The sequence below is a fragment of the Salvia splendens genome, chromosome 22, assembly GCF_004379255.2.
Source record: "Salvia splendens isolate huo1 chromosome 22, SspV2, whole genome shotgun sequence".
NCBI classification, from domain to species: Eukaryota; Viridiplantae; Streptophyta; class Magnoliopsida; order Lamiales; family Lamiaceae; genus Salvia; species Salvia splendens.
In genome coordinates this window covers 1,388,475-1,414,564 of record NC_056053.1, presented here as the reverse complement: position 1 = coordinate 1,414,564, position 26,090 = coordinate 1,388,475, and the positions used below count along the sequence as shown (strand labels likewise).

Here is a 26,090-nt window from a genome sequence, read left to right as displayed (position 1 = left end):
TGAGAATATATACTAAATATTATGCCAAATTGCCAATATATAGATACCCAACCTAATTTTTCAATCACGAAGATTTACTATCCATGGACATTTGTTGGATGAATGCAGTATCAAGGTTCGAATTCTATAATAAGCAAAGATTCATTTTATAATGCAGTTTATGTTATTGTGATTGGTGAATGCATTAGTTTTAATTAAACGTGTAATGTAATGTTCTTATAGCATCGGCAAGCTCTGGAATAAAAACGATGAGATGCATGTTAATTAGGGTTAATGAAATTCATCGGTTTGCCACGTGTCTACTCTGTGAATGGATAAGTGGAATCAGCTTAATTATGGTTAAAAAATACTACTAGTATTAGGGATGCCCTTACATTCTCAAAAAAAATATATGGAGTAATTTCTATGATAATATGTGTATATAATTAAGCATCTCTATTGTAGTTTGTTGAACTCTTTCTACATCATAGTTAAACATGTAGGTCAGTAGATGATGCACAGTGTGATTTATAATGTAGTAATAGAATACGTCCAGAGCCTTTGTCCTAGCGGCAATTAGCTTAGACATTATTGTATGAGGTGCCGGATTCGAGCCTCTTGATATCAGTTGTAATTTCCTTCATATAGGACTTAATTTTTAAAATAAAAAAATTGTATAAATAGAATTCTTTGTATGGCATAGCTAAATTTATGGAGTATATAGGTGTAACTGGTGCACATGATTGATTTAAGAAGATTTGATTCGTACATAAAAGGGAGATTGGATCTAGATTGTGACCGGATTTTTAATAAGTATTAGTATTACTTGATAAATACATTTGGTAAGTAAAACAATATTTATTTTAAAATTTAGCTACTGTATTATTTATACATTGACTATTTAAAATAGCTATTATATTTTCTCTCAATATTACGCATTATATTATTGTTAGCATTTTGAAAAACATTATATGGTAAGGTAATCAGTCAATATTAACTCACCGTATAGTTTTGACACGATCTCATGATTCATCCCAATTAAATTAAATTGAGATTTATTAATTTTCAACATATCTTATTTGTTAGTAGTATTATTTTAAATTAGTATTTACTTTGTTGATTAATAATTTATTTATAATGGAGGCGGCGGCCAACCATGACCGATAAGATTTACACTCAATTGTCACAATGTCCATTTCGTGTTGAATTTAGAAAGAGACGACCATCATTAAATTTTATTTGAAAATAGTGTCAAATATGACTCACAATTTAGGTGGATGTGAACCCACCATCATAATTCTCACTTGGATCACAGCTTTTTCTATGTTGGCTGCCCAATTTATATTATGACATGTATCCAAATTATATACAATCAAGAATTTTTATTATGGTACGAATGCATGAAAAGGTAGGTTAGTGTTAGGGTCCAAAAAAATTAAATATATAAAAGTAGGTCGTTTGATTTACTATTAATTAGCTGCTATTTTAGCTATCTCCTCCCCCATCAGTTCGTATTTCTTTTGAAAAATCACAAAAAAGGGAGTCAAGAAAGAGAATTTATTAATAATAGAAGATATTATGTAATATGTATTAAATTTATTCTTTAAATATAAATTAATTTGTCTAGATTATGCGTAGAATTTCAGTGTGTTGGGAAGATAAATCAAGTTATTACTAATAAATATTTAAATTTTTTAACATATAAAAACTATTTGTAATTGTTATCTATGATCAATTTGGAATGCAACAAGTATACACAAAAGATTATTGTTATATAGTCATGTATAGCTTTCTTAATGATATAAATATTTAATAGGAGTAGTACTTTACTATAAATATAAGGGATATTGACACCTAATATCATAAAACTTTCAAAAAGTTGTGTTTTTCCCACAAATTTTGAAATTGACAAATAATATCACGAACTTAACCCTGAGTTTGTTATTTCCCACCAATGAAAAAATTATGGCTATATTAATAGATTGAAGAACAAATTTGGAGAGTATGCTTCAAGAAAAACTATTCTCAAAAATTGAAAAATTGAAGCTCTTGAAGTTGTAGTCGATAAATTACGAAAAAAAATTTGTATCATGATATTATTTTCCTACATTTTTTCATTTGTGGGAAATAACAAACTCGAGGTAAAGTTCGTGATATTATTTGTCAATTTTAAAGTTCGTGGGAAAAACCCAACTTTTTGAAAGTTCCATGATATTGATGCCAATATCCCTAAATATAAATATAAATTTTATTTTTAGGTTAAGAAGAGAAATAAATTAATGAAATATATCTCGTAATTGTCTTAAATAAATATATATGTGGACATTAAGTGGACGAATTTCTCCAAATCAATGATAGTGTTGAACTATATATAACAAATAGCATATATTAATCCGATCTATTTAATAAGTGTGGCTAGATAGCATTAAAAAAAATTCAACACTTATACCTAAATGTGTGTCGCATCATTTATAGCCTATGGGGTGCCAAAATTGTCTCGCATCATTAACATCTCTCTTTAATTGATTGAGTTATTTGGAAAGAGAATTTCTGAAGAATTTTAAATCACATTCTCATCAACAAAAATAGTTGGCATAACAATCCACACTCCACAGTAAACTTTCTGAAGAATTGAGTAAATTATGGTAATTCCATTATAACCTAAAGAAAAGTTTATTATAGAATTACTAGACGTAATTCATGATTAATGACAAAGAATTTTAAGTTCTTAAAAATTTTCTCAGCTAAAAAATCATGGAATTAAAGCATATGGATGACTTCCTTCTAAACTTTATAGTCTATAATCTTCTTTTATGATTTATCACTTGATCTCACAGTCTTGAAGAGGGGAGAGGGTCGGGGCGGGCACGGCCGCAAAAGGGGCAGAAGGTGTGGCGACGGGCAGGTGATCGGATGGGTTATCGGAGAAGAGGTGTTGCGGCCGCACCATTTTTCCATGTCTTTCTCCTTTCATTTTCCTTTTTCTTCATCTTTTTCTTGGTGAATTGAAGATAATTTTTTAATTTATATAATGTCTAGTTGTCTACTACGATATTTAAAATTAGTACTATGAAATTTAGTAATTTAACTTAGAAAAGCTTAAAATCGATAGTTTGTATGTACCATTACAAATTAAAATCCATTAACAATTTTTTTGGATTAATTTTGTTTGGTTCTTAAAACTTGTAATGTCTAAAATTACTAATCAAACTTATTATTCACTAAAGTAGTTTTCAATTTTGGAATCATTTTATAAATAATTAAAATTTTAATAAATTTATTAAATTGGAATATAATTTAAAAATGAAAAATTGTTTTATGGTAGGATTGTTGGTTTTATGGGTGAAATTAAAATGCTAATGCGCAGCTGAAAATTGGAGTCGTGGCACTGAACCTTCCCTGTGTGCAAATAAAATGAAAATAGAAATTCACTAACAAAATGAAAATGATGATAAAAGCAAATCCTTCAACAATTAAAAAGACAATGTAGCTTTGCAATCTATTCCCCAAATGTATGTAAACCAGGAACTGGACATTATTACAACGCCCACGAGCCAAGGGGAGTAAACAAGAGTGGCGAAAAAAGATGGTTATGGTCAAGATTACTGCTTAGAGAAGTCGAAAATCTGCTACAAGGCTTAAGAATTCGAGCAAACCAGACTTGCATGCATCATTACATTGACATGGACATTATCTGACGAGCAAGAGCAGGATCTTGTTGCAGAAGCTCCCTTAGGTTCGTCTCGATCTCAGCCATCTGCTTTTCTAAGTACTCCTTCGAGGTCTGTCAAATGAGAACAATGGTATATTAGATTCTTCACTAAGCCTTGGAGAAGAGTTGTCACAGATCATATGAAGAGAGATTCTCGTGGTGTTTATTAAGCATAACATGAAAAAGGCAAGCTTTCAAACGCATACAGCTTTCATATTTAATAAATGTTACTACTATTCTCAGTTGCCTCTTCCAAGTCCCAACACAGTTTAGAACCAATTTATACTTGGTAAATAGGCTAATCGTGTTTGCTAACTAGAATATGGAAGGACTTCTGCAGTGGTTATTTTCGCAGAGATCTCCTTAGATTCAACGTCATTTAGCCTAGTACGAACTATCGTTGTCCCTTCATAAGAGAAAACTTAAACCCACTCCTATTACAGAGCCTTATGCGGACGTGGCAGAGTACTAAATTCATCGCTAACCTAGTGTGCAGAAGCAAAGGCAAAGACACCACTACCACCGTAGTGCAGGTTACAGAAGCTTCGGTAGTCTCAAAATTTGGAGAAGCGAGGTCAAAAATTCCAAGTGCCCACTTCAGTGAAGAAAAGGATTTCAGTCAAAGACTGCACACTGCTGCTAATCAATGCTGGAATTCTCCAACCCTGAGACCAACCCATCCTCATCTGTTCCCTCCACTAGGCCAAAGCATGTTAACTAACATGATTCGCAGGAAGTTAATGGAGACGATAAATTCCACAAGTGGTTTCACATCCAGAATTTTTTTTTTTACTTAGACAAAAATAACTTAGTTCTCTTTTACCACCCAACAATTTCCAGTCTATAATAGTTTTAAGTTTTTCCTTGGACAGTAAATACCACAATGAGAGAATAACATATGAAATATACTATAGTAGTATACCTTATTGTAGATTATCTTCCCACTGTTTCCAACTTGCTTCACAAAATACAATTTTTCCAACTAATAGTATATTATTTCCTTTTACATAGTCTTTAAATTCTTTCTAGTAAATTAGTAATTACAATATCTGGACAAAAATAAATCCTAAACATCCGTGAGTTTATAGGCATGATATTGATAAAGAAATGCATATCCTAAAATGTAAACACTTGGCATATTTATAATTACAGTGGCATTTACTAGCCAAACATTTGTAGAAGTTGCATCTCCAACTAATTCTAAATGGGCTATGATTCTTCAGCACTAGTACTAAAATCAGACATTTGTTACATTTATTCATAACCAACTACAACTCGGAATTTTCCGAATGAAAGCAGCTGTTAAAATCTTAGTTTCAGTTACTCTCGCTAACCTTGCTATAACGTGGTACTATGTGATACTCCCTCCATCCCATTCTATGGGACATCCAAAAAATTAGCAGATGAGGTCACAAAACTTAAAAACAATTGCAACTCAGTTTCCTTGCCATCTTATAGCTTTAGCAAAATCTTTTCACCCTTTTTCCATGATATGTTATCCAGCAAAAGCTTTCAAACCGTTTTCTTTTTTGCAGACATGAATACCTAACAATAACCTTCACCCCCTTCCCCTAGCAATATCTATGTCATTTAGAATATTATGCAATCTTAAACCCATTTCAAGCATTGCAACATGAATCATATCACTTTCAAGTGGCGAAGGTAGATTCTTTGCATTCATATCATTTACTCAACTGTCCCATATGCGACCCACTATGTATAAAGGGAAACATGGATAGAATCAACATGTATTAGTTTGACCTCCAGTAATCAATTTGACACTTCTAGGTTCAGAATAACTTATCACAAAGCGACTAAACTGCATCATTTATAACATACTCCCTGTTTTCAGTTGCAGTACTATGCCCTTTCTAGACTTAATCTGAAAGCATTATCGTCAAATAATTCTAGAACTTCTTCAAAAACACCACAATGGATTTGATTATAGTTTTGCGTAATATATCTGTGATAAGGGTTTAGGTTGTAGGCACACCTAGATCAAATCAGCCATTGACATATGACATAACCAAATACAAAGACACATATAGTGTAACATTAGAATATTCAGAATGTATTTACAAACTTCCTCCGTATTGGCTTGAAGAATTAATATTGATTTTAAAATGTTAATAATAAGTAATCAAGGAAACCAACAATTCGTCTGCAATCCCTGCCTTATAATTTCTTTCACCCACCTTGTAGGTATGATGTCTCGGATACATATTACATCCAGTTAGATTGTAACTTACACCGAGAAAATGAATGCACAATGCTTTTGATACGACAACCTAATGGAGTATGATCAAGTATAATCAAAAGTTATAGAAATCCTCATTCTAGATGGTCAAAGGCCTCCATACCATGAAGCCAGAGAAACAAGATATGTTGCATTTTCATAATGGCATGGTTTAGTATATTATATCTATATAAGGGGTATAAATCCAACACTACAGACCCCTATTGGCTTAGGGTTATATTACTCAATATCCACATGTGCAACTAGTATCATACTTGAAGAATAATATCAATAATAAATACACAGCAGCTATCTAGCTTGAAATACAAATCATCGAAACTCTCAAAAGCTAAAATTCCACATGTCCATAGTCACAAGTTTAACCATACCTGCAAAGAGGAAATAGCAGCCTCACTATCCTTAAACTTTCCTTCTTGTTCTTCCATCAAAGCTGATTTTGGCTCCAATACAAACCTGCCCATTTTTAAGTGTTACTTGCAATCATATTCAGAGCTACACAATGTTACAACTACACAACATATGATGCCATATATTAACCAAACTGCAAATAACAAAACGTTCATTTAAAAAACTAACGTTCTGCCGATGGATTTATATGTATTTGTATCATCAGATAGCTGCTTAAGTTCCTCCAAAGTCAAGTAAGCCCTCTTCTTTTCCGTTTCTTTATTTCGCATCTGATTTTGGACCTGAATAAAAATTCGAGAAAAGCAAACAATTTTATACCATATTTTTCTTTATTCCAAAGAAAATCATTTAAAATCACTCATGAACTACCTGCTTCAACTTCCCAGTAGTCTCAATCATACGCCCTTGAATTTCCATAAATGCCTAAAACCGAAGAAACATTAACACAAGTAAACATCTTTTGTCCAAAAAGCTAGGGTTTGATTGCTTACATTTCTGATTGTTTCGTCTCCCATTCTTTCCTGCTTGTTGATTCTGCTCAATCCTCTGAATAAGCTTCAAATATTTGAATACTTCAAGTTAATCAATTAGCCATAAGTTTGCATAATTTATTACTGAATTTAACAAATAGCTATCAAAAGATGCATAATTACGCATTCTACAGCTTCAACCTAGTCATAACTATTTACTATTTAGCTTTTCATTGACAAAGATTGCACTTTTCTGGAATTTCAATTTACATTGGGAGAAGAAAATAAAAACTAGGATTTAATTTTCATAGGATTAACTGCGACAGATTTCAGAATACAGGCAAAAAAACCGACACAAGAACAATATATATAAATAAACAGCGAACATCGAAAGCTAAAAGAGGAAGAGCAATTGATGAATGACGAACCAAAAGAGACGGCAGATGGCTTGGACAGTGGTTCTTCTTCTTACGCACTCTACCCTTCCTTACTGTTATTTGGGGCTTGCGATTTATTTTTATGTAAATTGAAATGAAATGTTCAATACATTGGTGCAAAAATAACAATTTCCTATATTTTTTTTATGGCAAACAAAGAGATTATTAAAAGAAATCAGAAACCAATCAAAATTTGATATTTCTTACTAAACTTAAATTTGGTTGCAAAATTCATGAACTTGTAATGTGGCGAATTTTCTATAATTAGAAATTCCAACAAATTTTGTGATAAAATATTAAACTTAAAATACTCACAAAACGACGTCGTTTATACCTATTAAAAGTGACGATGTTACTTATATTGATCAGTTTATCCATCAACAACTGAACTCACGGAAAATGTGATATAGAGCATAAGTTCATAATGTTAGCAACTAAATTTTAAATTCCTGAAAATAACCAAAATTTGACCAAGGTTTGTGATTATCGTCCCTAAATAAAATTAAAAGCTTTATTTTGAATGGAAAAGACAAGATGAGCATAAGCGTCACCCTATAGAGAGCGAAGAAGAGGCAACATTGTCCTCCACAGAAGATTCATTCTCCACAACTTCATTTAAATTGGCGAGAGATTGTTCGTGCCTAATGGTGGGCCCAATCACGGGCCATTGTCGTGTCTTATTATAGGCACCATCGTGGCCCACCACTTGTTTCACTAGCGTGTTCCAATGTGTTCAAAAAAATAAAATTGTATAATGTCTTAATGATTTGCCATAGTCCCATAAGATCCGAACACACCGTTATTTAATTATTTTAGCCTCTTTACACTAAAGTTTTGAGTGTTATACATGGAATACTACTTTAAAATTTGTTTTTTTATAAATCACCTTAACACTGAGATGCTTTTGCTATGAATTCTGAAAAGTTTATGATGTGATTATATTAGTTATTCCCTCTGTCTTAAATTAATTTTGAATCGCATTCCTTCTCAGGAATTTTCAGATTAATTGACATGATAATACAAAGATGAAGTAAGAGGGGTTACACAATTTGCAAATGAAATTATTATAATTTCTCTTTTTTTGCCCGCTGTTGGTTTGTAATATCCTTATCTTGATCAGAGTTTTGCACTCGGCCATTCAAATTCAATGAAATACTGAATTTGTTCAGCCAATGAACAACTGAACAAACATATTGATGATTGAAATGAGATGAATTGTCAGAGCATGAAGTTGAGGTTGCAACTTTGACTTATAAAACTAGGGCCAAATTGCATGAAAAATTAATGAAAATTGATTTTTACTTCATCCCCAAATTAAAAAAAATAAAATTTGAAGTTTGAATTTGTTTGTAATTATAAGCAATCACTGCGTATGAGTTAAAACGAATGTCATCTACGTGTCTATTTATAAGCGACGTCGTTCGGTCGAAAAATATTAACAATCCAAAATTTTAAAATTGCTCTAGGTACCAACAATTCATGATTTTTACATGCACTTATTTCAACTTTTTATAAGTCAAAGCTTCAATCTTGCATCATGCTAGAAAACAACAATCTTTGGTAGACTTGGTAGCCCACTAGAAGGCCAGGGCAATCTTGTTTGATTATACTATAAAAATTCTTCATAAATGCATAATTATTTGAGTGATGCATTGTGAATTCCGGAAAACAAAAGCTCGTTACTTTCAAAAATCATCACCCACTAGTAAAACAGCCAGTAAATTCACAACTGCTAGTTTCATTTTTTTCACCGCCCCCTTCCTTACCTGATTGGTAGACATTTTGCCGCCGACCCACTTGGGTTTTTTCTAAAAAAAAATCCTTTTTTTGGGTTGAGATCGCCACAGATATAGAGAAGGGGGGAAAGATTCAATCTTTGCGTTGAATCCAGTTGTGTAAAATGGTGGGAGCTGAAAATGTGAAACTTGTGTAGTTGCCTAGTTGGTCTTAGGAAAAATGGGTTCTTGTTTCAGCGTTGAAGGCGACGAGCACCCACAATCGGAGAGCAAGCTTTCAAGTAACAGACCAGGTTTCTTGAATTTCTCTTGCTTCGTTTTGTTGTTTGTTTTTAGTTCTTTATATCTCTCATGTGTAGAAATGCATCCTTATTTGGAGGGATTGAGAATTTAAATAGTTTGTGTATGATTTGCTTTGTGTTGCATGCATTAATATAAACATGCATGCAACGTAAGCAAGGGACATGCGCATGCAATATTGTGTTAGTTGATGACATGGCGTTAGTTAGGAAATGCATCAGCCAATAAGAAGAGAGCAGTGACGTGTTGCTAGCCAATGAGAAGGAAGCGAGCTAAGATGCAGTGAGTATAAATAGCCGTAGTTGTTCTTCTTTTGAATTGTCGTGAATATTGTGAGTTGTATGTTTGTTAAGCTCCGATCGTGGATCGCGAGCTCCTCTTTGCTTCTTATTCGATTGTAGAACATTATCATTGTTAATGCAATCCATTCTATTGATCATTCAAGTGTTGAGATCGGCGTTTTATCGCTGAGTTCGGCAACGCCGAACTAAGAGAGGAAGACCGAGAAGAGGTCACTGAGCTCGGCAGTGACGAGCTAAGATAGGCCGACCGCGAAGAAGTCACGGAGTTCGGCAGCCGACCGCGAAGAAGTCATTGAGTTCGGCAGTGACGAGCTACGATAGGTCGATCGCGGCGTAAGATCGTAACAATTGGTATCAGAGCAATCGATCTCCGGACGTCGGAACGGTGACTAGAGGCGCAGAAATGGAGAAGAAAATGATGGAGATGATGGAGCAGAAAATGCAGGAGATGCGAGAAGAGCATAAGATCGAAATTATGGAGCTGACACAATCAATTGCTGCAATTAACTTGCAAAATCGAAGGAATAAGGAAACAGAGACTGGTGAAGGTAGTAATAGAGGTAATCGGTATGAAAATGGAACTGATTGGGGAAGATCAACACGGTATGAATTTCCAAAGTTTGACGGTGACGGCTATGAAGGATGGATGATGCGAGCTGAATATTTTTTCCAAGTAGCCAAAGTACCAGAGGAAGAGAAGGTTAGAGTGGCTGCAATCCATCTGGAAGGGAAGGCGTTGCAGTGGCATCGAGGTTTTGAGAGCTTACATGGAGATATGGCATATGCGAATTGGTCGTGCTATAGCTCATCTCTGGCTGCTCGCTTTGGTGCTCACGCATATGAAGATCCATTGGCTGATCTCAGGAACCTCAAACAAAAAGGTACGCTACAAGATTACATGGATACTTTTGATGAATTATATCCTAGAGCTGGAATTAGAGAGGATCAAGCCTTGAGCTTCTTTTTATCTGGATTAATTGATGAGCTACAAATGCCTGTGCGTATGTTTAGACCTAAGGCATTATCTGAAGCTTACTCTCTAGCTAAACTACAAGAGCTGACTGTAAGAGCTTTAGGTGTTAAGACTAAGATGAATCAGAGCCATGTTCAGTCGAGCAGTAGTTACTACTCCAATAGTAAACCTATGTCTGTGACTGCTACTAATAAGGTTGGAACCTTGAGTAATTGGAGTGGAGGTAATAAGGATGGTAATAAGTATGGAGGAGTTAGAGCTAGCACAAACTTAACTCCTAAGGAAATTGATGAGAAGAGAGCAAGAAAAGAATGCTTTTGGTGCACTGAGAAGTTTACTCCAAATCATCAGTGCAGCAAAAGAAAATCGTATGTGGTGCAGCTGATTGAAGTAGGAGAGACAGAGGAGAAGGCAGAAGAGGAGAGTGATGGAGAGGAGACAGGTGAGAAGTCTGAGCTGCAACTCTCCTTACATGCTGTGTGGGGAAAAGATGGACCTCAAGTAATGAGGATTCGAGGAAAATGCCAAAAGAAGGTCTTGAGAATATTGATAGATACGGGTAGCACTCATAATTTTTTAAGTGCTAAAGTGGCCAAGAAAATTAATTGTGAGCTATCCCTTGTTAATTCAAAAGCTGTGGAGGTAGCTAATGGTCAGATTCTGCAGTGCAATCAGAAATGCAGTAGGCTGGAGTGGGAAATGCAAGGGTTTAAGTTTCAAGGAGAAGTCTATCTTATTACTCTAGAGACTTATGATCTCATATTAGGAGGTGAGTGGCTGTCTACCTTGGGTGAAATCAAATGGAATTTTAATAATCTCAGTATGGTGTTTTGTCTCAATGGTGAGGAAGTGAAGTTACAAGGAGAGAGGTGGACACCCAGAGCTGAACAATTAAACTTTCTACATATATTGAACCCAGAAGAGATAGATGTGAGGGAAAGAAAATGGAAGCAGTGGATACCTACAGCTGAGATGGAAGCAGGCTGTTGCTATGAAATTAGTGTGGAAGAGATTTGGCCAAATCTTAGTGGTATTCTTAAAGAGTTTGCTGCGGTGTTTGAGGAGCCAAATTCATTACCTCCTCAAAGAGAACAAGATCATAAAATAGTCTTGAAAGAGGGAGCAGAGGCAGTCAACATGAGACCTTATAAGTATGCTGCCCACCAGAAAGATGTAATTGAAGATATGATTGAGGAAATGCTTAAAGCTGGAGTTATAAGGCAGAGTGAGAGTTCTTTTGCAAGCTCTATTGTGTTAGTTAAAAAGAAGGATGCTACTTGGAGAATGTGTGTGGATTATAGAGCTTTAAATGCCATCACTGTCAAGGATAAGTATCCTATTCCTGTGATTGAAGAGTTATTGGATGAGCTGGGAAGGGCAGTCTGGTTTTCTAAAATTGATCTGAGATCAGGCTACTGGCAAGTGAGGATGAGACCTGAAGATATTCACAAAACTGCCTTTAAAACTCACTCGGGGCATTATGAGTTTTTAGTCATGCCATTTGGCTTGACAAATGCTCCAGCTACCTTCCAGAATTTGATGAATACCATTTTCAGAAGCTATCTGAGAAAGTTCATACTGGTTTTCTTTGATGATATTCTTATTTACAGTGACAGTCAAGAAGCTCATGAGCATCACTTAAGAGTGGTTATGGAGTTGATGATGAAAAACAGATTATTGGCTAAAAGAAGTAAGTGCACTTTTGGATGTAAAAAAGTAGAGTACCTAGGCCATGTTATATCTGAGAAAGGAGTTCAAACTGATGAGGGAAAGATAGAGGCTGTAAAAAATTGGCCCCAGCCTAAGAATGTTAAACAGGTGCGAAGCTTCTTGGGTTTAACTGGCTATTACAGAAGGTTTGTACACAATTATGGGGTGATATCTAGGCCATTGATTGAGGTAATTAAAGGAAATGTATTCAGATGGACAGAGGAAGCCCAAGCAGCTTTTGGGAAACTTAAAACGGCCATGATTACAGCTCCTGTGCTAGTCTTGCCTGATTTTTCTAAAGAGTTTGTGGTGGAGACTGATGCATCTGGAATTGGAATTGGAGCTGTGTTGATGCAAGATAAGCATCCCATAGCCTTCATTAGTAAGTCTCTATCCCCTAAATATCAGACTTTATCAGTATATGAGAAGGAATTGTTAGCTATTTTGATGGCCATCAAGAAGTGGTACCACTACTTACAGAGTAAGAAGTTCATTATATTGACTGATCATCAGAGTCTTAAGTACTTGATAGAGCAAAAATTGACTACCCCTACTCAACAAGCTTGGATGACTAAGCTCATGCAATTTGATTATGAGATCAGATATAGGAAGGGCAGTGAAAATTCAGTAGCCGATGCTTTATCCAGAGTACCTGAGGTGATGACCTATGCTCTGACTTCCTTTGTAATTCCTCTAGAGTTGATTGCAAAAATTAAGGATTCTTGGAAAAGGGATCCTCTGATACAAAAGCTGATAGTAGAAAAACAACAGAATGTATCTCTGCATCCAAAATTCACCTGGAACAATGGAGAGCTAAGGAGAAAAGGAAAGCTAGTGGTGGGAAATGACTTGAATTTAAAAGCTCAGATTTTATCTATTTTTCATGGATCTGCTTTGGCTGGACATTCTGGGGTATTGGGAACTTTTAAGAGGATAGCTGCTCTAGTGTATTGGCCAAAATTAAGAAAAGATGTCAAAGAGTTTGTCCGAATGTGTGTCACTTGCCAGAGGTACAAGCCAAGCAACACTTCTCCAGCTGGATTACTACAGCCACTTCCTATACCTGCTGCAATCTTCACAGATATCTCAATGGATTTTATTGAAGCTTTACCAAGTTCTCAAGGTTATGATACTATATTTGTGGTGGTTGATAGGCTGAGTAAATATGCACATTTCATGGCTTTATCTCATCCCTTCACAGCAAAGAAAGTGGCTGAGGTCTTCTTGGATTCAGTTTTCAAGCTCCATGGAATGCCAATGAAGATTGTGAGTGATAGGGGGGCTATTTTTGTGGGAAATTTTTGGAAAGAGTTTATGAGTTTATTGGGTGTTGAGTTGCTTTATTCCACGGCCTATCATCCAGAGACTGATGGTCAAACCGAAGTAGTAAATAGAAGTTTACAATGTTACCTAAGGTGTGCTATGGGGGAGAAGCCACATACTTGGGTGCAATGGCTGGGCTTAGCCGAATATTGGTACAACACTACCTATCACTCCAGTGTCCAAATGACTCCTTTTGAAGCTTTGTATGGATTTGAACCTCCTCTACATATACCCTATCTGCCTGGTGACTCAAATGTTGAGGCAGTGAATCTTGCTCTACGAGACAGAGAGGAAATGCTTGCTATACTCAAGAGAAACGTACAGAAAGCAGCTGATAGAATGAAAAGACAAGCTGATCAACATCGAACTGATAGAGAATTTGAGATAGGAGAATGGGTTTGGCTGAAACTGAAGGAGTACAGACAGAATTCTATCAGAGGAAAGCATCACAAATTCGAGCCTAAGTACTTTGGACCTTACCAGATATTGGACAAAATCGGTGCAGTGGCTTACAAGCTCAATCTACCATCCTCGGCCACAATCCATAATGTGTTTCATGTTTCTCTATTAAAGCCGGCTTCCCCACCATCCGGCCCTATCAATGAATTACCTGATGTGTCTCACATAAATGATGCCGTTCCTCAAGCTATCTTGGATAGGAAAATGGTGAAAAGGCAGAATTGCGCAGTGACGAAATGGCTCATCCATTGGAAAGGGAAGTCCCCGGTCGATGCTTCTTGGGAATTTGCCGATGTGATTCAGGCTCGATTTCCATGGTTCCTTGAGGACAAGGAACCCTAAGAGGGGGGTATTGTTGCATGCATTAATATAAACATGCATGCAACGTAAGCAAGGGACATGCGCATGCAATATTGTGTTAGTTGATGACATGGCGTTAGTTAGGAAATGCATCAGCCAATAAGAAGAGAGCAGTGACGTGTTGCTAGCCAATGAGAAGGAAGCGAGCTAAGATGCAGTGAGTATAAATAGCCGTAGTTGTTCTTCTTTTGAATTGTCGTGAATATTGTGAGTTGTATGTTTGTTAAGCTCCGATCGTGGATCGCGAGCTCCTCTTTGCTTCTTATTCGATTGTAGAACATTATCATTGTTAATGCAATCCATTCTATTGATCATTCAAGTGTTGAGATCGGCGTTTTATCGCTGAGTTCGGCAACGCCGAACTAAGAGAGGAAGACCGAGAAGAGGTCACTGAGCTCGGCAGTGACGAGCTAAGATAGGCCGACCGCGAAGAAGTCACGGAGTTCGGCAGCCGACCGCGAAGAAGTCATTGAGTTCGGCAGTGACGAGCTACGATAGGTCGATCGCGGCGTAAGATCGTAACACTTTGCATTTTATTTGGTTTGAATCGAAGATTCTAAAGTTTCTATAGATAGAGATGCTTCTTTGTCTTGGTGAAAGAGAAAGAGGGAGAATTTGAATAGTGTGTGTATGATTTGCTTTGCGTTTTTGCTAGTTTGAATCGAAGGATCCGAGGTTTCTGTATAGAAATGATTCGTTGTTCTTCGCGAAAGGGGGAAGGAGAATTTAAATAGATTTGAATTGCATTTTAGCTAGTTTGAATCAAAGATTCGAGGTTTTCATATAGCAATGCTTCGTTTTTCTTCGTGAAGAGGGGAGAGAGAATTTTAATAGTTTGTGTATGAATTGCTGAGCATTTTAGTTTGTTTGAATCATAGATTCCGAGATTTGCTGATAAAAAGGCTTCATTGTTCTTGTGGGGTGAGAGAGAATTTGAATAGTTTGTGTATGAGACTATGAGTTGCTTTGCATTTAGTTAGTTTGAATCATAGATTCTGAAGTTTCCTTATTGAAATTTGAAATCCTTCCTTTTTCTTGGAGAGAGAATTTGAATGATTTGTGCATGATTAGCTTTGCATTTCAGTTAGTTTGAATTAAATAATCCGAGGTTTCCATATAGAAATGCTTCCTTTTTCTTGTAAAGGGTAAAAGTGAATTTAAATAATCTGTGTATGATTTGATTTGCATTTCAGTTAGCTTGAATCAAAGATTCCTTGGTTCCATATAAAAATCCTTCCTTTTTCTTGGAGGGAGAAAGTGAGAGAATGTAAATATTTTGTGTATGATTTGCTTTGCATCTCAGTTAGCTTGAATCGATGATTCGGATTCTGAGGTTTACGTATAGAAATGATTCATTTCTCTTGGAGATCAGAATTTAAATATTTTTTGTATGATTTGCTTTGCATTTCAGTTAGTTTGAGTCGAGTTTTTTACAAAATGAGGATGACATCGTGTCTAGTGGCCAACAAAGTGTGCAATTGAATCTTATGTTTGTTTGGTTTGTTATCTGAAACTGATGATATGAAGCATAGAAATGTTGAATGGTAAACCACACAAATCGATAGAGTCAATCTCTCTCGTGAAAAAATTGTACTCTCTTTCTGAAAACCATAATTATCCATGACTTTGAATCAGATGCATCATGATTCATGGACAAGTATAGTTTTCAGTGAATGTGCTTCACTTTGTTTGTTAACATTCTAAGATGCTCATACAGATACTGCTCATTCGAAAGGGGGCTCTGTTGGTTCGAATGGTTTTGTGATCATCCCCAAAAATGTTAAGGATCTACGACAAAATCCGGGGAATGGTGATCTTGACATCTTCACATATGAGGAAATGAAGTTGGCAACCAAGCACTTCCGGCCAGACCAAGTGCTGGGTGAGGGTGGCTTTGGCATTGTCTATAAAGGTGTGGTGGATGAAAACTTGCGCCCGGGCTATAAGATGACTCAAGTTGCCATTAAAGAGCTTGATCCCGAAGGTCTACAAGGAGACAGAGAATGGCTGGTAATTTCATGTCATTTGATTGAAACTTAAAAACTGGTAGAAGTTTTACTCATTAGTTTCCTTTCACAATTCGACATGGAGTTTCACTCTAGAGTTAGAGACGACAAAATTTATTAATTTAGTCTCTCCTATTTCCTATGGGAACTGTAGAGATTCTTCCCTTTATTTTCAGCTCATTTTTTATTTACTATCTGCTGAAATTAAGGTCTTCAAACTCAGAGACGTCTCACGATGAAGTGTTCACTTGCAGGCAGAAGTTAATTATCTAGGGCAGCTCCGACACCCTAACCTGGTGAAATTAATCGGCTACTGCTGCGAGGGCGACCATAGGCTGTTGGTCTACGAATATATGGCGTCTGGGAGCTTGGAGAAACACCTTTTCTTAAGTGAGTAGCCAAAAACCGAAACTTCTCTATGCATTCTATCATTTGCTTTAGCTGAGCTTCTTGTGACGAGTAACGTTATATTAGCTAGTGAATAGCTGTCTGATCTGTCTGCATCTTGTAGGAGTTCGCGCAACTTTAACGTGGCAACAAAGATTGAAAATCGCTTTGGATGCTGCAAAGGGGCTTGCATTTCTTCATGGAGTGGAGAAGCCCATTATCTACAGGGATTTCAAGACTTCGAACATTTTGCTCGATCTGGTCAGTCGCAGTCTGACGTTGAAATCCGTGAATTGTGAATAATGTATTTCTGGACTAACCAAAAATGATACTACTAGTACTCAATTCAACTGAAAAGCAACAACGTTAATCTCTTTCGGTTATGCAGTTTTTTGTGTTATTATAGTTTCCATGGCTAAGGTGAAGAAAACTATCTGCAGGATTTTAACGCAAAGCTTTCTGATTTCGGATTGGCTAGGGTCGGCCCCACTGGTGATCAAACACACGTGTCAACACGGGTTATGGGCACGTATGGTTATGCTGCTCCCGAGTATGTCATGACTGGTGAGTCCAACGATAGCAGGCTTTTACTGTATCTAATGTTCAAGATGTTGATAGCATTATATGCCCTTTATCGGATGTTGGCTTTTCCCCCTAGTCGCGAACGTACATTGTAAATGCGTCCATTTTCGGGTCTTAGCAATGTCTCATGGTTGCATTGTGCATCTTTCCAGTTCTATCATTGTAAATTTAGGAGTATGTTGTTACATCATCTCTAGGGGGTTTACTTTGATTACGCGCTTCAATGGTTGAAAATTTCTGAACTTGTTCGATTGTGTAATCCTTCAAATACTCCATCTTTATCGATTGTCAATCTAATCTATCGCTCAACGTAACGTCCTCTCTAACAGAGTTGATATGTCGTGTACTTGTTCAGGACATTTGACAGCAAGAAGTGACGTTTATGGCTTCGGAGTAGTTCTGCTGGAGATGCTGATTGGCCGGCGAGCAATGGACAAGAGCAGGCCGAGCCGAGAGCACAACCTCGTGGAGTGGGCTCGGCCCCTGCTAAACCACAGCAAGAAGCTCGCGCGAATACTCGATCCAAGAATCGAGGGGCAATACTCGGGGCGAATTCTCATGAAGGTGGCCAACCTGGCATATCAGTGCCTGAGTCAGAACCCGAAAGGGCGGCCTGTGATGAGTCAGGTGATTGAGATACTCGAACCCCTTGTGGCTCAAGAAACGAATAGAGGGGAGATGGTTCCGAGCAACGAAGGTGGCGGTGTAACGCTATATGAAGTTCCGAAGACGCCCAAGGAACAGAGTTTCCCCAAAGGCAAGAGCGAGAGGGAAGTGCAGCCTCCGAAGAGCAACGGGAGAAGCAAGAGCGAGCCGCCCAAGGAGTGCGACCTTTACGATCAGTCGCCGGAGGAGTTGCATCTTGAGAGATCAAACTCAGGTAGACGTTGAACTGCATTTGAATTGTTTGTAAACTATTATTGAAACAAATGCATCTTCTTGCTGCCATGTTTTACCATAACTACATATTTTTTGCACCTTTTGTGCCTTAATAAAGTTATATTTACACCGGAGATGTATAAATATAGAGATGACCCTACAACGTCCCAAAAAGGAATATGAATCAATTAACTTGGAATAGAGGGAGAATGACGCTATGACGACATGCACAAGGAAATACAGCAAAATCAGAAGTGAATTAAAATCATCCACAGCTATAAAGCCAATAATACGACCAGAATGGTTTTAGCAATACAAGTCCAAATAAGTCGCAAGTTTCTGCTTTCAGTTGAATAATATATATAGAGAGAGATATGAGTAATGAAGCATGCAAACATCTTGAAATATATATAGGCAAAGTATCAAAATGAATTGACATTTTGTGATGAGACTAATATCTTCAAAGCTGGGCTAGAAATGGAGCAGAGCATCAACATAATCAGCAACGATGTCGAACAAAAAACAGCAGCAGCAGAAGCTATAACCGAAGTATTAATCCAACACTAATGACCTTCATCCATCGCGTCACTGCCTTGACATGTCTGAGACCTCAGGTCACCACTGCCTTCAGCTTCGTTTTTCTTAGCAACTGAGTCTTCAAGGGCCTCGAGAAACGATGGAACAGTGAAGTTGTCTGCAGGAAGATCAAAAATAAAATTGAATAAAGTTTTTTATAGGAGATCTAAATAAGGGGTAAATTAGGCAGCAACAACAATGTTAAGCATATGCACATATTCTGTAAGGTGGACATAAATTTTCCCGGACATTACTCCATTTCTTATGATAATGATGAAATGATATTCTAAAAAGCATAAATGAAGATGTGATAGATTTTCATACTTACATTGACTGGGATCTATACCAAACTGGGTTAGATCCACCTGTCCTGTGCGCAGCACCTAAAATAAGAAAAACAAGAAAATGAAATGTAACACACTTGAAAAGTAGCAAACAATATTATTCTCAAGCCAATTTTCTTATCATTCGGCGTAAGGTGATTGGGAAAGAAAAAGTGGATAAGAGAGCCTTACGTAAGTAAACGAATCTAGTTGTTGGCGGAATGGAGGGCTCTGCAGAAGTTCCAGCAACTCCTCTGGAGTCCACGTTCCTGGTAGCTACAGAGGGAGACTTCTTAATAATGTCGCAGATAGAATGAAACGGATTGCTGATAGGGCCAGAGTAAAAACTAACCTCAGGTAAATATGACATCAATTCTTTATCTAAGTATAGCTCTTGAATATGAGGCAATAAGAGTTCTGGCCTTAAGATATCACCTAATCCCAAGCCTAAACAACCAGAAGATTAGAACATCATAAAGCTGAGAGGGGGAGGGGGGTTATAATAACCAAACGCAAAACTCGCAAACGAAAAATCATACCTGCATCCGGGTCTTCCTGTGCATCTACATCATGAAGCAAGTAGATATAAGTTTTAATCGGTGAGGAAGTAATATGTACCGAAGGAAGATCCAATTTTTCATATAACTTATCGAAGAATACCTGAAGATCCTATGTTGCTAAGTATCCGTTGCAGATCTGCCAACTTTACAGGTCCTGCAGATGTTACATCACTACTCGCTTCTGCACCCATGCTAGGACCTACCAAATCTCTAGCCCTGTGAAAGTAAATGCAGCACCAAGTTAGAGATTCTCCAACGAGCTCCTACTGATACATGAGGTATTCGTCTGACTCAAATTTAGATAAGAAGAATGGAGGATCTTATCCATGTGAGCTATCACTAAACAGGCTTCGAATGTTAAATATACCTAGATGAGATATCTTCTTCAAGAACCATTTCCGCAGTTTGTAAAGGGATGGAAGAATCTGGTTCTTCATTAATAGCTAACTCTGTTCGACATTAAAGGAGGAGGTGTAAGAAGAACACAGAAACCATGGCCCTTACTTCTGGCATAGAAAATTATCAAATAAGATTGTAGTCCAAATACCTAGAGGTTGATTCAGGTAGAAATTGACTGAGTTGCATAACTGTGTATCATTCTCAGGTTTGGGCTCCTGAAACAGATAAAAGCAAATAAATGTCGTGAATTATAGACACATTGCACCCTAATGTGCACATAGAGCCAACTCATGATATAACCTGCATCCAGAAGAAGAACTTTCTGTCATCTGTAAGAAACTTCAGGATGTATACTCTTCCAGAAGATTGGTTAACCTGAAAAAATAGAGACAAAATGAGATGTATACAAATTATTAGAATAAAAAAATAGTTATAGAAGATATCCTCAGGTACGATATTCCAAAGAATGATAGAAAGATGTACCTTTTCAAAACCGGCCTCTTCAGGAAAAACAATTTGGTCCTATATCCAACTTAATTAAGGAACACAAAACTAAATATTAGATTGAAAATGGAACTAGTGAACATAAATAAGGCAATCAGTCCAATGAAAGATGGACTAGGATACATCCTCCATTATGTTTAGGGATCTGTCGAGCCATTGGAAATGGACTAGCCCTTCTTCACCCTGCAAAAGGTACACATGGATGATTATTGAAATGATAGAAATTCAAGAATCAAGATGCACCATAGATTCACTAAATCTATTGCAGAGGGCAAAGTACTTAATTTGGGAAGAAAGAATATAAAAGGCTAGATAAATTATCACGGAGTGTGATGAAAGTGAGTTGTTTCTTCTCTTACCCTCCCAATACGAACAAGCCCTTTACGTGAATCAGGGAGCACACGTGTTCCATCCATAAGCATTTTCCCAGCACGAAACTCCAGAAAAACTTCCTAAAGCCAGAAAGTATCAGTTATATTGATCACATGAAAATTTATTTAGGGTACATTCAAACATATGAAAAGCTTTAGCTAGCCTCAAAACAGAAAAAATAGGTTGCCTGTACAGTTGGACTAAAAAGTCTAGCATGTTGTGAAATATATTAAAATTAGAAATTACAGCATCATAGTCAAATTTAAACTCTCATTTATAGATCACCCAAAAATTCATTCATTATCACAACTCATGAAGAGGAAATAATGACATCAAGCTTCCAAAATTTATGATTCTTTCCTTCCATAACTCCAAAAAAATCTACCCAGATACTCTTGTCAGACATCAGATATCAGAAGAAACACATGTTTCCAATATATCAAAATGACTTGGAGGAAAGCAAAAGTTGTTAGAGTGAGATCATCTAAATATCTGATGCTTAAAATATTTTACTTGTGGAGTGACTGGAGTCAAAGGGAGTAATTATATTATGCTAGAGACAGAGAATTTGCCAAGCCAAGATTATGTGAATAGGTCACTCAGATAAACATGCTTGTGAGAAATAAAGCAATAATACAGCAAATGCATTGATGTGTGCTTGATTCTAATAGTAATAATTACTACTCTACATAAGAAAAAATGCACATTCCCTTTGTTCCACTTGAGAGATACATGTCTACTAGTAAACTACAATTCCACCAAGAGCTAGTATAATTTATGAAAACCTCTTATCACTAATGAGAAGCTTTTCCACCATATCCTGATTCAAGGATCAATTTTACCCAGATCGCTTGGGCACACAAACTGCATCAACGTAATTGGTGGGTGAACCAATTAATAATAGTTAAAAAGACTGATCTTACCTAGATACTTATATTGGTAACAGCCTATTGGAATATTCGTTATTTTTAGATAAAATATCAGTGGATAGGTGGTATGACTCAATAAATCTGTTCTCTAGTGTTTCTTAGCATCGACAGAGGTGTAAGAGATATTGTTTTAGATGAAAGGCTCAGATGCGATAAAAATGGAGATCGTTTACAAAATTGATGAGTACGTATTCGGTTCGCCTCTTGCAAGAATATGAAATATGGAATTATATTTGTGGGCTGTGGGCCATGGGCCATAGAAAAGGAATGTTCTATTATTTTATACTCTAGCATAAAATATCTCGGGTAGTTTCCATAATTTAAGAACATGTTCTTCATGTTGAATACATTTAAAGCAGTAAGGAGCACAGGGTGATTAGGTCAAATCCAGGGAAAAGATCTTATGAGATTTGAATGTTCATTGTATTTTTTGAGTTATTTTAGGAAAAATGGATTTAATAAGATTCGAAGGCTTTGGGTTTAGGGATTGAAAGGTTATAGATCGCCCCAGCCACCTTGAGGCGATTGCCAATTGAGTCTCATGTGCTCCGCTTTCAAAAACATTCATTTAAGTTATGTGTTAATTAGTAAAGAGTTATCTTGATTGCACCTTTCAAACATACTTGGACAGGTAATTGCACACCGAGGTAGCCTAAACCTTTTTACCTAACACGAAAAGTATTGTCGCAAATTCACATGCCCATCCTAATCCTTAGATCAAGATCATATCACAACCACAACTAGAATAATTATGTTTATAACTTTATACTGCACCAAGTTTTTGTATCTCCCAAATAGTTAACTGAAGCATTAGCCAAACAAATGCAGAACTCAAGTAAACTATAAACAAACAAATTCTCAACAGCAACTTAAGAACTATAGGTTACGTCAGCGTAAAAATTAACATAAGCATTGTCGAACAATGATATAGCCTTCTCATCACTATACGAAATAGCATTGCTTAGTTTTAAATGCAACTTAATAAGGACAAAGAAGAATAGGATTCACACAATTTCAAAGTTAACACGTTACCAAAATTTCAAGCAACCCCAACATTAGTCTAGTCTAACTGAATGCTAATCAACATCCAACAGTACAAGTCATAAACTCATAATACAATGTACCAACTCCGACAGTACAAATTCCCATGTTCACCGTCACAAATTTACATTAACACTGCCACAGATGCAAAATTACATTGAATGATATGGCAAGATTACACATACCTGAATATGTGCGAAAGAATCCATGACCATAGCAAAAACCTTGTTTATATCCCTTGGTATATTTCTTTTATGATAACTGCAATCAGAACACAAAAAGATCAATCTCAACTGAGTCATTTTTTTAGAACTGGGTTCCACTGCCGTACTAGTTTGATGCAAATTATTAGTACTTCCATTATGAGCTTAATCTTTAACCAAGTGACTGCGTGAACCTGCCCGGCATTGCATAAACACATCGAGATGCAGCCTAGTTCACTGCCTAGCAACTTCCCAAACACTGTGCTTTGTGAAATTGAAATACCAGACTTTATTCAATTTCCCCCATTAATGCTAATTCTATACGCTAATTGTGAGATTGATTAGTATAGGAGTTTAAAATTCAAGCTATCACCCTCACCATTAATCAACCCTAAACCTAACCCAAACACAAACCACTGCATGAACAAAATTAATTCAACTCAATAGACCCCAAACCACTCCATGAAAAGCAATTTATTCACCCCGCACATAGAACAAATTGGGGCAAATTGATGATTCTATTCAATCGATGAACATCACAAAGCATTGTAATAGTTTAGTTCTTGCAGAAACTAACGCGTTTCATCTTGGAACCAATCAGAATTTGCTAAATAGTTTTAAAATTGTAAATTTCAGCGGATAAAGTATTCAAAATTGATTAAATTCTTAAAACCCTAAACATTCGAAGGTAAAATTAGAAGGGAGATTGATAAAAAGTAGCTGGCGGCAGCTGAATTCATCATATGTTTACCTGTTTTGGCTGTCTGAGAGAAAGAGAGAAGAGGGAGGGAGAGAGAGAGGGAGAGATTTAAATGAGATTCAGAGCCGACTTTGGCTGGGCCAAGTGAACGGAAAATTGGGCTTCTGTAGAATCCAATTTATTGTCACAGGTCGAATATTTCTTAAGAAATTCAAGAGAATAATATTTACATTTTGCATGAAGATAATTGTAAGCGTTTGCTCAGACTTTTTTTTTCGCTCATGGGTGCAGATTTTAATAAATTTTTTCAAATAGAGGAGTACGTCATGCTAATGTGCATCCACATCTCATGGTCGAGCGCCGATGAATACATTGGGTTAACCATATGGCTAAAAGTTAAAAGCTTTCGTGACTCAAATACAACGATAAAATTATAGTAGCGTGCCCTACGTACCGCTAAGCTAATAGCTTGAGTTTTCGATGCGGCTGAGAGCGACACAACCTAGACATAACCACGCAATTACTAGGGGTGCATGCAATCTATCTACCACTAAGCTAATAGTCCGGCTGTGTGAGCCTCCCACTGTGGGCCGCTATTTCAAAAGTGAAAGAAACCACATCCCTCTCTTTCCTTTTATCCCCTCCATATCACACGGGAGGTATGAGGACGTGGCGATCGTAATTTTTTTTGAAATCTTTTTAGTATAGGGATACATGCATGCATGGAGAAAGCACCATTTTTTGTTAAAATGGTGTAGGGCGTGGGTCATCGTAAATTGAGAGTTTTCACATATGGATGAAATGGGTGGACGAAAATGATAAATGGAGAACATTTTTACGAATTGATGGAATAACTCCTATCAAAATTCTCAATCTAATCTAATGTGTAGTTCCTTTTAGAAATATTATAACGAATTGTGTTGTGATTCTATTCTTAGGTATTACTATAAGCTAACATTTAACATTTAAAAATTACACATTTCATCCACGAAAAAAGTATGATACACAGTAAATTAGGACGAGTTTGAACAAACATAGCTTTTCAATTTAGTTGTGGAGTTTTAAACATAGGCTAAATTCAAACACTTTTAAATTTATGCATTTTCTTACTGATTTTTTTACAAATAGCTAATCTAAATTAAATTGTAATTTGTCTATTTACAGTACGTGATATATTCTTAGGTGCTCTTGGTTGTAGGTACAGTTTTAGAGGGTGTTTGACTAAGCTTATTTTAGGATGCTTACAATAAGCTTCACGACTTAAAAGATGCAATGTGTGAAGAGTTCATAAGTTGTCAAAGTGTTCAGACTCTTAAAGGTTTGCATGCTTTAGAGCGTCCACAATGGGGCGGACGATAGCACCCCGTCACTGTGGGTGCGCGGACGACGGACGATGAGTCGTCAGCGCCCTAAGCTTAGTCCGCGGACGAAGCGCGGACGATCGGCATTGTCCGCCCACTGTGGGCGACGCGGACGATGCAACGCGTTTTAGTTTTTTTTTTTTATTCGAAAATTTTGTTTATATAAATACTTCATCCTCAGATTTCATTTGTAACTTTTCGATTCACTTTTTAACTCTCAAATTACGCTATAAAAAGGATTCTGATAGATACTCAAGTCCTGGTAGCCCGATATTTGGAGATGGCGCACAGTGGCCGGGTACACAACCTGGCGAATATCGATCTTTCGACGACAACACGCAGTACAACCCCGACTTTAATTAGTTTGCATTTATATATTTGAAAATATTTAAATTAATTAACAAAACAATAGTAAAACCTATAGGGCGCCCCACTGCAGGTGGAAGGGCAGGAGGATAAAAATGCTGACGTGGCGGTGCATATGGCGGGCTTTAGGGCGCCCCTTAGGACGCCTCACTGTGGATGCCCTTGGGACTCTTAAATTTCATTTACCAGATTTTAAAATAGTAAATTACACCCATTTAATTTCATTTGCCAAATTTTAAAATACAATAAATAACACTCGTTTAATGTCATTTGCCGGATTTAAAAATAGTAAAATCACCCTGATGGGGTGCGTACTAAACAAGCCCAACAGCAATGACGGCCCATCAGCCCGAAGCCCAAGGAAGAGTATGAGTTCGGCATTACCAAAGAGTTCGGAGGAGTTCGGCATTACCAAAGAGTTCGGCCTCAGCCTACAGCTCGGTAAAAGCCAACCAATCAAGCTCTGCTCTCAGGTC

General features: G+C 36.7%; 3 protein-coding genes across 5 annotated transcripts; 1 reads left to right on the top strand and 2 right to left on the bottom strand.

The window, feature by feature from the left end:
- Positions 1 to 3,425: 3,425 nt before the first annotated feature.
- On the bottom strand, positions 3,426 to 7,410 carry LOC121786574 (prefoldin subunit 1-like). 2 transcript variants are annotated; one of them, XM_042185216.1, is made up of 6 exons: positions 7,255 to 7,410; positions 6,848 to 6,911; positions 6,726 to 6,779; positions 6,525 to 6,637; positions 6,317 to 6,401; positions 3,426 to 3,763 (listed from the first exon to the last, which is right to left on the bottom strand). In XM_042185216.1, exons 2-6 carry the CDS (start codon positions 6,869 to 6,871, stop codon positions 3,653 to 3,655), a joined length of 387 nt encoding a protein of 128 aa, XP_042041150.1. In that variant the 5' UTR covers positions 6,872 to 6,911; positions 7,255 to 7,410; the 3' UTR covers positions 3,426 to 3,652. The 2 variants fall into 2 exon arrangements, with proteins under 2 accessions (XP_042041150.1, XP_042041151.1); XM_042185217.1 differs by having other exon boundaries at positions 6,848 to 6,902; positions 7,255 to 7,406.
- A 1,613-nt stretch (positions 7,411 to 9,023) lies between these two features.
- On the top strand, positions 9,024 to 18,424 carry LOC121787566 (probable serine/threonine-protein kinase PBL17). 2 transcript variants are annotated; one of them, XM_042186342.1, is made up of 6 exons: positions 9,024 to 9,292; positions 16,144 to 16,436; positions 16,687 to 16,822; positions 16,944 to 17,080; positions 17,260 to 17,383; positions 17,757 to 18,424. In XM_042186342.1, the coding sequence occupies exons 1-6, from the start codon at positions 9,220 to 9,222 to the stop codon at positions 18,290 to 18,292; spliced, it is 1,299 nt and encodes a 432-aa protein (XP_042042276.1). In that variant the 5' UTR covers positions 9,024 to 9,219; the 3' UTR covers positions 18,293 to 18,424. The 2 variants fall into 2 exon arrangements, with proteins under 2 accessions (XP_042042276.1, XP_042042277.1); XM_042186343.1 differs by lacking the exon at positions 9,024 to 9,292 and adding an exon at positions 15,000 to 15,347.
- A 94-nt stretch (positions 18,425 to 18,518) lies between these two features.
- On the bottom strand, positions 18,519 to 24,091 carry LOC121787946 (26S proteasome regulatory subunit RPN13-like). The gene is made up of 14 exons (XM_042186789.1): positions 23,939 to 24,091; positions 23,170 to 23,245; positions 21,002 to 21,094; positions 20,766 to 20,825; positions 20,622 to 20,660; positions 20,439 to 20,513; positions 20,287 to 20,353; positions 20,107 to 20,188; positions 19,840 to 19,955; positions 19,719 to 19,742; positions 19,532 to 19,626; positions 19,372 to 19,455; positions 19,185 to 19,239; positions 18,519 to 18,974 (listed from the first exon to the last, which is right to left on the bottom strand). The coding sequence occupies exons 2-14, from the start codon at positions 23,197 to 23,199 to the stop codon at positions 18,844 to 18,846; spliced, it is 951 nt and encodes a 316-aa protein (XP_042042723.1). The 5' UTR covers positions 23,200 to 23,245; positions 23,939 to 24,091; the 3' UTR covers positions 18,519 to 18,843.
- Positions 24,092 to 26,090: the final 1,999 nt, after the last annotated feature.

Bases quoted from the DNA above. Each gene is read 5' to 3' on its own strand.
- LOC121786574 (XM_042185216.1), bottom strand. From the start codon at position 6,871: ATGGGAGACGAAACAATCAGAAAT. The intron at 6,638-6,725 runs GTAGTTCATGAG...ATTTTTATTCAG, and splicing joins CTACTGGGAAGTTGAAGCAG to GTCCAAAATCAGATGCGAAA. The intron at 6,402-6,524 runs GTTAGTTTTTTA...AAAAATGGGCAG, and splicing joins TATAAATCCATCGGCAGAAC to GTTTGTATTGGAGCCAAAAT.
- LOC121787566 (XM_042186342.1), top strand. From the start codon at position 9,220: ATGGGTTCTTGTTTCAGCGTTGAAGGCGACGAGCACCCACAATCGGAG. The intron at 16,437-16,686 runs GTAATTTCATGT...GTTCACTTGCAG, and splicing joins AAGGAGACAGAGAATGGCTG to GCAGAAGTTAATTATCTAGG. The intron at 16,823-16,943 runs GTGAGTAGCCAA...TGCATCTTGTAG, and splicing joins GGAGAAACACCTTTTCTTAA to GAGTTCGCGCAACTTTAACG.
- LOC121787946 (XM_042186789.1), bottom strand. From the start codon at position 23,199: ATGGTCATGGATTCTTTCGCACATATTCAG. The intron at 20,661-20,765 runs GTATCCTAGTCC...AGTTGGATATAG, and splicing joins CCCTAAACATAATGGAGGAT to GACCAAATTGTTTTTCCTGA. The intron at 18,975-19,184 runs GTAAGTATGAAA...ATCTTCCTGCAG, and splicing joins TGGTATAGATCCCAGTCAAT to ACAACTTCACTGTTCCATCG.